This window comes from Lagenorhynchus albirostris, chromosome 6 (genome assembly GCF_949774975.1).
Source record: "Lagenorhynchus albirostris chromosome 6, mLagAlb1.1, whole genome shotgun sequence".
Classification (NCBI taxonomy): Eukaryota; Metazoa; Chordata; class Mammalia; order Artiodactyla; family Delphinidae; genus Lagenorhynchus; species Lagenorhynchus albirostris.
Window position 1 is genome coordinate 15,391,986 of NC_083100.1, and position 15,425 is coordinate 15,407,410.

Consider the following 15,425-nt stretch of genomic DNA (forward strand, 5'->3'; position numbering starts at 1 on the left):
CAAGCGCCACAACTACTGAGCCTGCGTGCCACAACTACTGAAGCCCGCGCACCTAGAGCCCGTGCTCCGTACTAGAGAAGCCACCGCAATGAGAAGCCCGCGCACCGCAACGAAGAGTAGCCCGCGCTCGCCGCAGCTATAGGAAGCCCGTGCACAGCAACGAAGACCCAAGGCAGCCAAAAATAAATAAATATTTTATTAAATAAATAAATAAAGGTCAGAGCCTTGAGAATGGGCTACCCTGTATGTCAAAAAAAAAAAAAAGAATGTGTTAGTTTTATCAGGACACGGCCCTTCGTCTCTTGAAGGAAATTACATGCTCATTTTACTGTGGGTTCCTATTACTGGGGGAGAATAAAATTAGGACAGGATTCTGAATGATCAGCGACTCTCTGAAGAGAAGAGGCAGAGGGGGGTAGGTTAGAGGGTAGAGAACCTGAGCCCAAATAGGTGTGAGCTTTCACTGAGTTCAAAGCCACGGCCATTCTGCTCTGCGTGCAGAGCTGGAGGCATTGCTTCCACTGGAAAGAGGGCCTCATGGATTTCCAGACACCTGGCAGTCCTCACTTGCCTCTGGACACTTCTCAGTTTCCTCCTGAGGCTTCCCTTCTTCAGGCCATGCTTAAATGCTGCTATTTCTCAGGGCTGTTAGGGACTAAATGTTTACGTTCCTCCAAAATTCATATGTTGAAACCTAACCCCCAATAGGATGGTATTAGGAGGTGGGGCCTTTGGGAGGTAATTAGGTCATGAGAGTGGAGCCCCCAGGAACGGCGTGAATGTTCTTATAGGAAAAGGGACAGAGCTAGCATGTTCTCTCTTTCTACCATGTGAAGATACAATGAGAAGATGGCCATCTGCAAGCCAGCAAGTGGGCCATCACCAGACACCAGATCTTCCCAGCCTTCAGACTGTGCGAAATAAATTTCTATTGTTCAAGCTACCCAGTCTATGGTATTCTCTTATAGGAGCTGAACTAAGACAGGCTCCTTTTCTGTCCCTGTTGTCTTTAACCTTATCTCTACACGTGGCACATGGATTCAAACCCCACTTATGTGTGCTGAGTTCTCCCAAATCCATCTTCTTAGAGTTTTACTCTAAGAAATTGTAAACCCAGCTGGTTTGGGAGGGGACATTCTATGTGGTCCTGCCCACCCAGAACCCTAGAGAAACAATGATCTGCCTTCACTTACCACTACTCATCAGATATTCTCGGAAGAGCGGACACCGGAACCAAAATGGAAGCACGTGAAGATACGCAGTGAGGCCAGGAAACAGCTCCTTGAAGTTTGAATAATTTGTACAAAAGTTTCCAAAGGCTCCAGCAACAAGCACTCCATGGGGGTGAAACCCAAATATGTAGTTGTGACTTGGATTCAAATCCCAAGTTTTGATGAGCTACAGTGCATTTATATTGACATAAAAAAATAAAATGTTCCCTGATTAGTTTCCAGTAAGAAACAGAAGGACTCAGAATTAGTTCTGTGTTCAAGAGGAAATGAAGAACACGACTCATTTTCGTTTCCTGGGGTAGAGCTGTTTCCAAATTTTTAAACTGTTTCCTGAACCCAGAGCCCCCCTCATACACAGCCTTCTAACTTTTGTCAATTTAGGTTAGACTCCATTTAGTAACTTGGGCTGAATTGCAGGCTCTCTCCCTCTAAAAAGGGAAAACTTGAAAAATATGTGATAACACATTTGAATTTTTTTCCCAGCTTAAAACCATACCATATAAAACAATTCTACTCACATGAATTGGAAAATAGTCCTTAAAGTACCTCCAAATGGTCCAGCTTCTGACCCAGTCAGATCTCCTGCCTCCTTGCTCTGGGGTTTGCCAGTCAAAGTAAAGCCATGTCAAATAAGGGATGTAGAGGAACCAGTAGTTGTATATGATCAGGAACACAATGACTCCAAGGCACACCTGTGCTGTAAGAAAGGGGAAGACCTCAGGAATCAGGGTCAGTTAGCATCTACTCACTGTACTGTACAATCATTGGCCCAAGGTAGGGGGGATCTAATATATACAAAGTGTGTTAACTGAACCTTGGTTCAAGTGAGGTGATGTAACTAGACAGCAATGGTACAGTATGACCTACCATTTCTTGGATGTTTAGTATATACCAAGTACTGTATTGTGGATTCCACCAAAATATTTTTAAATTTAATCCTCATATAGCCACAGCATCAATGAAGCAGTCCTAGCACTCCTAACATTCTTTTTATAAGAGGGAAGATAGCAGCTTAGGGAGGTTAAGTGAATTGCCCAAACTACACGGGGAAGTGGCTGACCTGTCTAAATTCAAGGTCCATTCTCAAAGCCCATGGCCCTACACCATCTCCCCGACGTGATACATGGAGGAACTGTCGCTGACAGGAGGAATGCAGAGGAATTCCTACTACAAGTGTTCGACTTGATTGAGCAGCTATTACGCATGTGCCCATGAAGAGGGCACATTCCAATGACAAACTTCATTTCCCGGAAGTCTATTGCCAGAGATAGATATGGCACAGGAGGGACTCTACGCCTTAGCTCACCTACCACTTCTCTTGACATTTCATCTACCACTTCTCCTGACATTTCATAACAACAGAGCAATCCTAACTGTTTGTGCACCTAATGCTGTAGCTTCAAAGAGATGAAGCAGGAATTGATAAAACTTGACCTGGGCAGTAGGGACAAGAATATTTGCCTTAAAGTAATACATTAAGCTAAGCTAGACATTTTCTTTTTATGTCTGTGCTATGGTTATACTAAAAAATATTTATGAAAAGAAAAATATATCAATGGGGAGGAGCACAAAGACTTAAAGCCTGCGGCTTCCCTGATGGCGCAGTGGTTGAGAGTCCGCCTGCTGATGCAGGGGACGCGGGTTCGTGCCCCGGTCCAGGAAGATCCCACATGCCGCGGAGCGGCTGGACCTGTGAGCCATGGCCGCTGAGCCTGCGCGTCCGGAGCCTGTGCTCCGCAACGGGAGAGACCGCAACAGTGAGAGGCCCGCGTACCGAAAAAAAAAAAAAAAAAGACTTAAAGCCTGGCACAGAGTAGGTGCTCAACAAATGCCAGCTATTACTGTTGGTTTAAGGTGTGCCATTACCTCTTTCTTCTTTATTATGTGCTACAGTCTCTAATCTAGAACTAACTTTGGTCTCCCAAGCTCCTATCCATTCTCAACTTTATTAAAAAGAGCTTTGTCCCCAAACAATCCATCATGGTATCTGACATGAGCACCTTTGATCTATTATTGTTTTATAGTTATAGATGTAGGTATAGATTTGGGGGTTTTTTTGCAAAAACAGAACACATGTTTATATTTCTAGAAATATATAAATCAATAAATTTCCCAGTACAGATTTAACCTACATACTGAATTGAACCCATCAGAGGACTGACTTGCTCTCTCCAGGGTGGGTTAAAGGTTAAAAGTGTGTGAAAGGTTAAGGAAGCATGTGCCCTCCACCGTTCAGTGGGGTGTCTTCTTGCATTCTGGAAGTTTCCACGAGTCTAGAAGTGAGACCAAAAGAGTGTCCTCTGCCCTCATTCCTACCAAGATCACTCTATTTTGATTTACCTGCTTCCCTCTACCCAGGTCTGTGCGCTGACAATGTACCCCTGTTAATTAATTTTATTGTATTAAAATGTGCAAAACATTTACAAGAAACATAAATAGGTCTCATTATTCTCTACCCCAAGCTGGATCAGGTGAGCTATGATGGAGCAAGGGAGGGAGGGCATAGGTACTGAGCAGTAACTGTCTCGCATGGGCAACCTTATTTACTCCTCCTTGGAACCCTCAAGGTCCAGAGTTCTGTCCCCATTTTGCAGTTGTGGAAACTGAGGCTCAGGGAGTTTGAGTGTCTAAAGGACTTGAACCTGGATCTGCCTAATCCTTAAACCCAGGTACTTTTTTTTTTTAGAAAACCAAACTATCCCCAGCTAATGGTCATAACACCATAAACATGTGTTTATTACAAGTACATAAGCAGGTTCATAAGCATAAAGAATCAGGCACATGAAATGTTTTATTTTCTTTACTATAAAGGTGGAGAAACTAAGAGCAAAAGCAAATTGACTTAATTTCAATCACAGAGTGAGTCAAGAGTAGGTCCAGACACAAAGTCCCCCAGCTACTAATTCAACGGTCCACTCACCCAACCACATTCCTCTAGGTGAATACACACTGCATATCTCTAACATTCATTATGTGTTTTGCATGTACAGTGGTTAAGACATGGATGGGAAATTGGACTCCTTATGTTGGAATGTGCCACCAACCAGCTTCCTGACCTGGGGTGAGGTCCTTTACTTCTTAAGCCTCGATTCCTTAACCTGTGAAATTGGGCTAATAACAGCACCACTCTCCAAGGACTGTTGGGGGAATGAACAGAGAGATGTTACACTGCCTGGCACAGAGCAAGCGCTTGACAAATGGGAGCCATTTTTATAATATCTGTGTTTACTAGGATACATTTGGAGAATGCAAACAGTAGAAGCAGACAAGGTAACTCATATTCCTGTCACCCAACAAAAACTACTGTTAAATTTTCCCATCTTTTTTTTTTCTCCGTCAAACAGGTTATGTTTTTTTAACACAGTTGATCACACATATTTTTTATTCTGTATTTGATCACTTACGATTATCTCATCTTAGCTGCTTGGTATTATAAATTTGGCATTAAAACCTCTCCATAAGTGTTATTTTTAATGACTGTGCAACATTCCATTGGTTGTCAGTACTAATTCAAATTCTTTTGTTTTTGAATATTTGGGCTTCTAACAACTTTTCTCTAATAACATAATCTCGCATAAAGATTCTATTTCATATCATAAACAGCACCAAAATAGTTTTTTAATCCCTTGATCCTAAATTGGATTGAAAGCAGAAAACACTATAAAAACTAGGTGACTAGATCACCTCTATTTTCTATTTTTATCCCACTAAGCAATCCAAGGTAACACGATTCTCCTAAACTGGAGGTCAAACAGAAGAGAAAGTTAAAAAGATTTACTCCAAAACATTGTGCAGCTCTCAAAACTAATGTTGATACTTTAAAAAAAATTGTTTAGATTCACAAACCAAGTTGCACTGAAGGCCAAAATTTCAACTGCCTTTTTTTTTATTAGAAAAATTATTTCTTTCTTCTCCTTTCATACATCTTATTGTTCAGGAAACAGTCTTACACACATATCTGAAATGATGTACTGTCACACACTCTGTTTAAAGGCAAAGCACCACAGGTAAAGCTGATCGGCTGTCCAGAGTTCTCAGCTTATGGGATCTCACTTCCTGATTTTACGTTAATTTCTGAAGGTCAGAAATGTCATCTCCAAAAAATGTCAAGGGGTTTGTAAAAAATAATCATTTTATTCAATATTATAGTTGTAGAAATGAAGTATATTTTCTTTAAGAAATAAAAAAAAGAAGAAAATGCCACTTAACATCGTTGGTGTGTCAGTACAGGCCAGCAGGAAAAAATGCTGATAAGCTTGTCTCTTTGATACCAAGAACGCATTCTAGTCCAAGCTATAATACGCTTCCTATGTGTTCACCAGATGTTTCTTTTCTGCTGTTTTTCATCCTTTTCCATATTTCATATCAGAGGACTGATACAGCCTTGAAAACTTCATTAACAGGAGCAAATTCAGTATCCACCGATTTCTTCTCAAAAGGCCCTCTAACCCATCAGATAGCCCGGCAGTTTCATTCTCATGAATACTCTAGCCATGAAAAAACTCAATAGGACACAGACGAATCCAATGAATAGAAGGAGAAATCTATTGAGCTTGGGAATGTTTGGTGCACTGGATCGGTCCAGGATTATGAAACCTAAACCTCCCATTGTAAACAAGAAGCTGGATGGGAGTCCTTCCATAATATCTTGTCCATTTACTCTGTAGGCCAAGAAAGCTACTGGTCTCTGATGCCCATGTTCATCAGTCATGGAGCCGACACTTGGAGGTTCGACAGTAACATCATAAATGATTCCTCCGGCGATGAGGAAGTAAGACACCACCACCAGAGCATACATCGTCATGGCCGACGGCATGTGCACCCAGGGCAGCTTCTTCAGCTTCAGGTTGGGACATTCGAGCACTAAGAACGGGACGCGGTACAAACTCTCCATGTTGGTGGCGGCAGGGGCAGCTGTCGGCTGCCAGCCCCACGCACCACCCAGGAACAGCTCTCCTTTTTTTTTTTTCCTTTGGCTGCATCACAGCATGTGGGAATCTTAGTTCCCCGACTGGGGATGCAACCATGCCCCCTGCAGTGGAAGCGCAGAGTCCTCGCCACTGGACCGCCAGGGAATTCCCCTAAATTTCAGCTTCCTTGACTTGGGTACATTCTGGATAAGAAACCACAAGTCAGCCCTCAATCACTTATACTCTATTTTTACTTAATTGCCATAGATTCTACTTTCTCTACATCACTGAGGAAGCTGCCTCCCGCTATTTTTTTTTTTTTGAGGTGAAATTCACATAACATAAATTAGCCATTTTAAAGAAAACAATCCAGTTGCATTTAGTACATTGACATTGTTGTGCAACTCCCACTTTTATCTAGGTCCTAAACACTTGGATCATTCTGAAATAAAACTCTGTACCCATTAAACAGTTACTCCCTATTTCCCTTTCCCCTGTCCCTGGCAAGCACCAATCTGCATTCTTTTTTGATGGATTTACCTATTCTAGATATTTCATATAAATGCAATGATCCAATATGTAACCTTTTGTAGGCTTTCACTTACCATCAAGTTTTTGAGATTCAGCCATGCTGTAACATGTATCAGTACTTCATGCCCTTTTATGGCTGAACAATATTCCCATGTATGGATAGATCACAACTTGTTTATCCATTTGTTTATCTGTTTGATGCACATGTGGGTTGTCTCCACCTTCTGGCTACTGTGAATAGTGCAGCAATGCCCCTCTCCTTTAACAGTACTGAAAGTCAGAAAGGCTCAGCTGAAGTTTATGCATCGTCACTAAGTTTACCATCATCAGTAAAGGGACAAAGTGACATTTGCCTCTTCTTATGATCAAATGGGAAATACACCCCATCACCTTTGTGACCTTGTTGCCAAAAATGTCTAACCTGACTCTAATCATGAGAACATATTTAGGCAAGTCCAGACTAGGGGACATCCTACAAGATAATTAGCTGGGGCTGTTTTAAAAATATCAGTGTCATAAAAGATGAAAAAACAAATAAAAAGTATAGGAACAGGTCTAGTTTTAAAGGAAAATTTGAAGACAATTAGGGAAATTTGAATATGAGCCATGTATTAAGTAAGATTATTGTTTCAATGATAACATTTCTTGGGTGTGATAATGGAATTGCAATTATGTACAAAATCCTTGTTTTCAGGAAACACATTCTACAGTATTGAGGAATGAAGTGCAATGATTTTTACAACTTAATTTCTTACTTTCAAATGGTTCAAAAGCAACAGTAACAGAGCTTCCCTGGTGGTGCAGTGGTTGAGAGTCCGCCTGCCAATGCAGGGCACACGGGTTCGTGCCCCGGTCCGGGAATATCCCACATGCCGCGGAGCAGCTGGGCCCGTGAGCCATGGCCGCTGAGCCTGCGCGTCCGGAGCCTGTGCTCCGCAACGGGAGAGGCCACAACATTGAGAGGCCCGCGTACGGCAAAAAAAAAAAAAAAAAAAAAAGCAACAGTAACAACAAACTGTGTGTGTGTCTACAGAAACAGAGAAAACAAACACTGAAAAATCCTAAGAGTTGGTGACTCGAGGTAAAAAGAATGTATACTGAGCTATTCTTTAAATACTTCTAAATTTCCAAAATTAAAAGACGGGGGAGGGGGCTTCCCTGGTGGCCCAGTGGTTAAGAATCCCCCTGCCAATGCAGGGGACATGGGTACGATCCCTGGTCTGGGAAGATCCCACATGCCGTGGAGCAACTAAGCCCGTGCACCGCAACTACTAAGCCCACGTGCCACAACTACTGAGCCTGCGCTGTAGAGCCCGCGTGCCACAACTACTGAAGCCCACGCGCCTAGAGCCCATGCTCCACAACAAGAGAAGCCACCGCAATGAGAAGCCCGTGCACTGTAACGAAGAGTAGCCCCCGCTCGCTGCAACTAGAGAAAGCCCATGCGCAGGAACGAAGACCCAATGCAGCCAAAAAATAAATTAAAAATATTTTAAAAAATAAAATAAAGGAAAAAAAAGATGGGTAAATGTATGAATTATACATGTAATTGATAATAATGCATAATAAGTGAAGCACTGCTATTTGACTGGGAACAAGTTGGCACCTCACAGAGAGCCCTACATCTGCAGCAAAGTCTTCATCTCCAATCTCATACATACAGAGGGAACGATCGATCCAATGACCCACTTTTAGCTTCAAAGCTGCCTTCAGGTATCCCTAGCTTTATAGAAAGAAGTGTTCCAGCAAAATCAGGGATATACATTTCCTTTTTTCATGAACTAAAGACTTTTGGCAAGGAGTGGTGGCCAGGTCGACAGCTTTTGGGTGGTGGAAAGTCCTTCAGTGCTTACGTGGACTTTTCCTACCTCTGCTGTCTCCATCCGTTCTGGCTTCAAGGGATTCAACCTGGATACTTAAAATACAAGAGAATACAAATGAAAATGTATTGTAGTGTTTGACCCACGGCAAATGTTCCATAGATGATAGCAGAATTTGAAAAGTAAATGAATCCTAACAACACGCTTTGCCTTTGGCATTTCTTCAATCAAAGACCTGATGTATATAAGTTGAAAATTTCTTTTAAGTTCTAGGTTTTAGTTTCCCTTCTTTATCAGTTTTTTTAAAATTTAATAAAGTATTATTTATAATATGGAAAAATAATTGGTTAGTGAAACTTAAATAAAATAACACACAGAAAGCCATCAGAACAATGATGGTGCAGGAATTCCCTGGCAGTCCAGTGGCTGGGACTCCACGCTTTCACTGCCAAGGGCTCAAGTTCGATCCCGCCAGCCACGCAGTGTGGCCAAATAAATAAATAAAAGGAGAACACTTAAAAACAAAAACAAAAACAAAAACAATGATGGTATGATGGTGGAAGCAGCTCTTCTGCTCCTTTCCTGTTTGCCCATTTCTGTTCCCCTCTAACCTTACAAGAACCTAATTATAGGAATGAGATCACTAAGCAATTGAAACTAACTCCTGACTTTTGCTCTCCTGAATGCATACCATGCTTTGCCCAACCTGCTGATTGTTTTCCTAGATAAAAAGAAGTAAAAATGAAGAATTAAGCAGTTAAAAAATGACTAGCTCTCTACCCCCAACAGCCCCCCTAAGCAATCCTGCAGACAGATCACACAGGCAATATAACATCTGAAGAGAGTCAGCCTATCTGCACTCAATGGAGAACGATGCAGAACCCAACCTCCTGCCTTGATGATTCACTGAGATTCGTCCTCCCTCTCCCATTTTTCCTTTTAAAGACTATCATGGCTGAGCAGAATCTTCAGAGCTGGTCTCTGGACATGAGTCCACCTTCTCCCCAGATTGCCGGCTTTTCTGATAAAAACACCTTTCCTTTCTACAGACACTTGCCTCTTGAATTATCGGCTTACGAGCAGCGAGCAGCTGAACCTCGGTTTGGTAACAATGGCATACAGGAAACTCAATAAATGTTAGCTATCAGCCGTCACTGACTGCTTGAGACCTTTAAAAACACCAGTTTCATATGGCTCAATCCAATGTATTATTTTCTAGCGCATATATTATTTTAATAATTTTTTTAAATAGGTAAACAAGAGGAAAGGAATATGCCAAAACATTGACAATAGTTATCTCTGGATGGGAATATGGACTTTTTTCTAGTCTCTTCTAAAAGCTCTTCTACAGTTTCCAACTTTTCTAATAACTAGCATGAACTACCTTATAATCAAAATTTATTTTAAAAAGATAAATAAAATGGTTCCACTAAAGAGAAAAAAAAGAAACTAAACACTGCAGAACAAATCTACTTATGTAAGAATATTCTCATCTTTAACATGATTCTATTAAATCTGATGAGCCAACGCCATCAGAAACACATTGTGAAAACTAGTGGAAGTTTACTTACTTGCGTTAAGTAGCGACAAGTGACCAATTAAGAAATAATTTAAAATATTTAACTTGTATGTGTATCCGTTCCACTTGTATCCAAGAAGTTTTCATTTTTCCCCCTAGGAAAACTGTTTCTATACTTATTTTAGCCATTTAACATAGTATGGAGAAAGAAAACAACTGAGAGGCAAGCAAAATCCTTTAGCACGTCACATTCTTTTCCTTTTTATTCCTGAGGCATTGTATTTCAAAACATCAATCGGTGTCATCTGCTGAGTATAAGAATGTAAGTATAACATTCCTCTAATTTTTAAAATTCCTGCTTTAAGAAAACTTGCCTTCCAGAGTTTCTTAGGATGAGGATGGGGCTAAAAGACAAATCTCAGAACACTTTGCAGAATTTTTCAGCCTAGTATCCCTCATATGTGGGTCTGCTCCATATCGCCTTTAAAAATTATTGCCATACAAGGATCTGCATTTTTCTTGTTTAAAAGTGAATTCATTACTGGACCTATTTCTTTGCCTAATGAAGTCAAATAAATTATAACAAGGATCCAGTTGAAACCAGTCCCATTTTCATACTATTTCAGAAAGCTTTACAAGCTGAAGGACAAAAGAAGCACAAATACTTTGTATACCTACAAACTGAAAACCACATAAATAATCCATGATAAAAGAGGCACAGTAGTGTTTATGCAAGTCCAGGAATCTAGCATGAATCACTAGAGTGAATGTTAAAATGTGCTCCCTCAAAATTTTCCAGATTAAGGGAGACTAAAAAGATGTAACTACATACAACATGTGGATTCCTTTGCGATAAAGGACATCAGCGGGACAATCGCTGAAATATGAATAGCGCCTCTGGATTAGGTCATAGTACAGCAACACTGTTATTTTTCTGATTTGGATAATTGTACTGTGGTTATGTAAGAGATATATATTAGGAAATATGTGCGGAAGTGCTTAAGGATAAAGGCAGACCATGTCTGCAACTTAAAGAGTTCAGATGATGATGGTGATGATATACATGTGTGAGAGAGAAAGATAAAGGAAACATGGTAAAATGTTAACATTTGGGGAATGTGATGAAGAAATATAGAAAATTACCAAAAAACTTACAGTTATTATTTTTGAAGTTACTTCAAAATAAAAAGTGAAAACAATTTTAAGGGCCCTGACACCTACAGAACCAAAATCTCTGGGGAATTTGCATTTTAACAAGTCCCCAGGTGATTCTTAGATATACTCTAAAGTTGAAAACTTCTGATATAAATAAAATCAACAGTGGAAGACAGCATTTTTTGACGTCAATTTTCTCCAAATTAAACTATAAACTAATCTCAATCAAAAAGCAATTCCAATGAAAACCCAGCAGGCTTTTTAGTATAAACGGACAAACCAATTCTAAAATGCATATGAAAATGTAAAGAACCTATAATAGTCAAAACAGCTCTGAAGAAAAGAACAAAGCTTGAGGGCTAACACTACCTGATTTCATGAATTATTATAAAGTCACAGTAATCAAAACAACATGGTAATGGCATCAAGATAGATAAACAGATTAATAGTACAGAATAATCCAGAAATAAATCCACACATATATGGACAACTGATTTTTGACAAAAGCACAAGCCCAATGCAGTAAAGAAAAAACAGCTTTTCTTTTCTTTTGAACAACAGAGCTGCAACAATTAAACATATGCCAAAAAAATGAACTTGGACCTTGTACTATATACAAAAATGAACCCAAAATGGATCATAGATCTATATGTAAAACCTAAAACTATAAAACTTGAAGAAAACGCAGAAAATCTTTGTGAACTGGGATTAAGCAAAGATTTCTTAGCTATAACACCAAAAACACAATCCATAGAGAAAATATGGATACGTTAGACTTCACCAAAATTTAAAATTTCTGCTCTTCAGATACACAAAAGATAACCCATAGACTGGAAGAAAAAAATCTATGCAAAGTGTATGCCTGATAAAGGACGTGTATCCCGAAGAACACAAACTCTCAAAACTCAATAATAGGAAAGCAAGCAACCCAATCAAAAATGCGCAAAAGATTTAAACAGGTACTTCAACCAAGAAAACATACAGGGACTTCCCTGGTGGCACAGTGGTTAGGAATCTGCCTGCCAATGCAGGGGACACGGGTTCAAGCCCTGCTCTGGCAAGATCCTACATGCCGCAGAGCAACTAAGCCCATGAGCCACAACTCCTGAGCCCGTGTGCCACAACTACTGAAGCCTGCCTGCCTAGAGGCCATGCTCCGCAACAAGAGAAGCCACCGCAATGAGAAGGCTGCACACCACAACAAAGAGTAGCTCCCTCTCACCACAACTAGAGAAATGCCATGCGCAGCAAAGAATACCCAACACAGCCAAAAATAAATAAAACAAATAAATTTATATTAAAAAAATGAAATAAGACTAAATTAAAACATTATTAAAAAAAGAAAACATACAAATGGCAAACAAGCACATGAAAAGATGTTCAACATCATTAGACACCAGGGAAATGTGAACGAAAGCTACAATGAGAGACACCACTACACACCTGTTAAAGTTGCAAAGATTAAAAGGACTGCCTATATCAAATGATGGCAAGGATATGGAGCAACTGGAACTCTCATACGGTGCTGGTGGGAATGTAAACTGGTACAACAACTCGGGAAGAAAGTTTGGCGATTTCTGAAAAAGTTAAACCTGCTCCTACCATAACATGATCAACCGTTCCATTCCTAGGTTTACCCAAGAATAAAGAAAGTATACATTCGTTAAGACTTGTAGGTAGGGCTTCCCTGGTGGCGCAGTGGTTGACAGTCCACCTGCCGATGAGGGGACGCGGGTTCGTGCCCCGGTCCGGGAATCCAACATGCCGCGGAGTGGCTGGGCCCGTGAGCCATGGCCGCTAAGCCTGCGCGTCCGGAGCCTGTGCTCCACAACAGGAGAGGCCACAACGGTGAGAGAGGCCCGAGAACCGCAAAAAAAAAAAAAAAAAAAAAAAAAAAAAAAGACTTGTGGGTAGAAGTTCACGGCAGTATTACTGATAATAGCTACAACGCAAATATTCATGAATACATGAATGAACAAACAAATTGCAATATATTCACTCACTAGAATACCACTCTGAAACAGAAAAGCTATGAACTACTTAATACACATACAAAAAGAATGAATCTCAAAATAATTATATTCAGTGAAAGAAGCCAGACCAAAAAAAAAAAAAAAAGAGTACATATGCTGTGTCTCCATTTATATAAAACACTAGAAAATGCAAACTAGTATTATGAATGACAGCAACCACATTAAGTGGATGCTTGTAGATGGGAGAAGGAAGGGTTACAAAATGGATATGAGAAACCTTTGGGGATGATGGCTATATTTACTATCTTAATTGTGGCAGTATTTTTTTCAGGTGTGCATATGTGACAACTTAAACTGTACACATTAAATATGTGCAGTGGGAATTCCCTGACAGTCCAGTGGTTAGGACTCTGAGCTTTCACTGCCAAAGGCCCTTGTTCAATCCCTGGTTGGGGGTCTAAGATCCCACAAGCTGCACGGCAGAGTCAAAAAATAAAATAAAATAAATATGTGCAGTTAACTGTTTGACAGTATCACAATAAGGCTGCTTAAATAAATAAGTAAATAAATAGACCCATTCAGTAAAAGATCACAGTCTCACCACATGGTCTTAGGTAAGATACATACCTCTTGAGCTTCAGTTTTCTCACCTAAAAAAAATAAATCTAATAATCCCTGCCACAAGGAGTTGTAGATAGAAGATGGTCAATAAATGTTGGCTCTCTCTTTTTCAGTTTTCCACTTTTCAGTTAGCAGGTTGGTAGCACACAAGCTAGTAAGTAATGTTTCCGTTTCTTGAATATTAAGATTGGAAGATAGGTGATCCAGCAATTCCACTTCCCAGCATTTACTGAAGGAAATGAAATCACTATCTGGAAAAGATATCTGCACCCCGTCATGTTCACGGCAGCATTATTTACAATAGTCAAGACGTGGAAACAACTAGTGTCCATCAACAGACGAATGGATACCGAAAATGTGATATATACTACATATATGAAATAGAATATTATTCAGCCATGGAAAGGAAATCCTGCCATTAGTGACAACATGGATAGACCTTTATGCTAAGTGGAATCAGTGAGGCAGAGAAGGACAAATACATAATCTTACATGTGTGGACAAACAAACAAAACAAAAGAACAAGCTCATAGATACAGAGAACAGATTGGTGGTTGCCAAAGGTGGAGGTATGCGGGGGGCCGGGGGAGGTAAAATGAGTAAAATTGATCAAAACGTAAAAACTTTCACTTATAAGATAAATAAGTCCTGGGCATGTAATGTACAGCATGGTGACTACAGTTAACAATACTGTATTGCATATTTGAAAGTTGCTGAGAGTAAATCTTAAAGATCTCAACATAAGAGAAAAAAAATGTGTGGTAATGGATTTTAACTAAACTTACTGTGGAAATCATTTTGCAATAGACATATATCAAATTATTATGTTGCACACCTAAAAATAATACAATGTTATAAGATTGGAAGACAGGCACTTAACATTTATCTCAAGGAAACAGTATTTGATTTCATGACTAAATGAAACATTTTGCTTTTTTAAAAAAATATATATATATCCCAAGTGCTAATAGCTTAAACTCATTTCCTGATGGTGGAAAGAAAAATGCATTCCAAGATTTTGATTTAGAGACTTTAAAATACATAGTTAATAAAACTTCTCTTATCACCATTGGAAGGAGATACTACACGAACTCCTTACTTTAAAATAATTAAAATGGAAAGAAATAGGTAAGCGTTTATACTGCCTTTACCATAAGAATTGAATTGTAGGGTAATCAATGGCCCTAGATGATGAGGAAAAATTATTCCTGGCATAAGTTCTAGTTAATATGTGAAGAATGAATGATAGAATATGAAAATTACCATTTTGTAGTCTCAAATAAAACAGTTAATTTGGTCAAGGATCATTAATGGAGACTAGGTGAAAGGTCAACGGTCAATAGGGAACTTTTATTTGCAGCATGTCAATTACCACCCTTCACATTACTTCCTACCTGTACCCACTGACCACTCTCATAAGGGACAGCTAGGCACTATGTGCATTCTGACATAATGCAACATGAGCACACGGCAGCACCTCGGCAAAGGACTTGCAAAAAGGTTTCACCTAAATCTAATCAAACCTTTAGCTCCAACTTCCATTTTAGAAGAAATACAGGGAATTGAGGAACATGTTAATCCTACAAAATAGCAATCAGAGAACTGAAGACACATCTTGCAGGACAGATAACCCGGCTTCTTCAATGCTTCATTGACAAGAAAAC

The 15,425-nt window shown here is 39.7% G+C and overlaps 2 protein-coding genes across 2 annotated transcripts in view; both read right to left on the minus strand.

Moving 5' to 3' along the window:
* The window catches only part of MOGAT1 (monoacylglycerol O-acyltransferase 1), a 28,395-nt gene that overhangs the window by 9,567 nt on the left and 3,403 nt on the right, over nucleotides 1–15,425 (minus strand). Inside the window, exons 2-3 of the mRNA XM_060151987.1 lie at nucleotides 1,751–1,929; nucleotides 1,194–1,398 (exon numbers count right to left, since the gene is read on the minus strand). Coding sequence (XP_060007970.1) covers nucleotides 1,194–1,398; nucleotides 1,751–1,929 — 384 coding nt within the window. The remainder of the gene's footprint in view (nucleotides 1–1,193; nucleotides 1,399–1,750; nucleotides 1,930–15,425) is intronic.
* LOC132522053 (oligosaccharyltransferase complex subunit OSTC-like) lies at nucleotides 5,549–6,132 on the minus strand. Its single transcript, XM_060151988.1, has one exon. The coding sequence runs from the start codon at nucleotides 6,124–6,126 to the stop codon at nucleotides 5,677–5,679; it is 450 nt and encodes a 149-aa protein (XP_060007971.1). The 5' UTR covers nucleotides 6,127–6,132; the 3' UTR covers nucleotides 5,549–5,676.

What these genes read in the sequence shown, in the direction of transcription:
- LOC132522053 (XM_060151988.1), bottom strand. Translation starts at nt 6,126, where the DNA reads ATGGAGAGTTTGTACCGCGTCCCGTTCTTAGTGCTCGAATGTCCCAAC.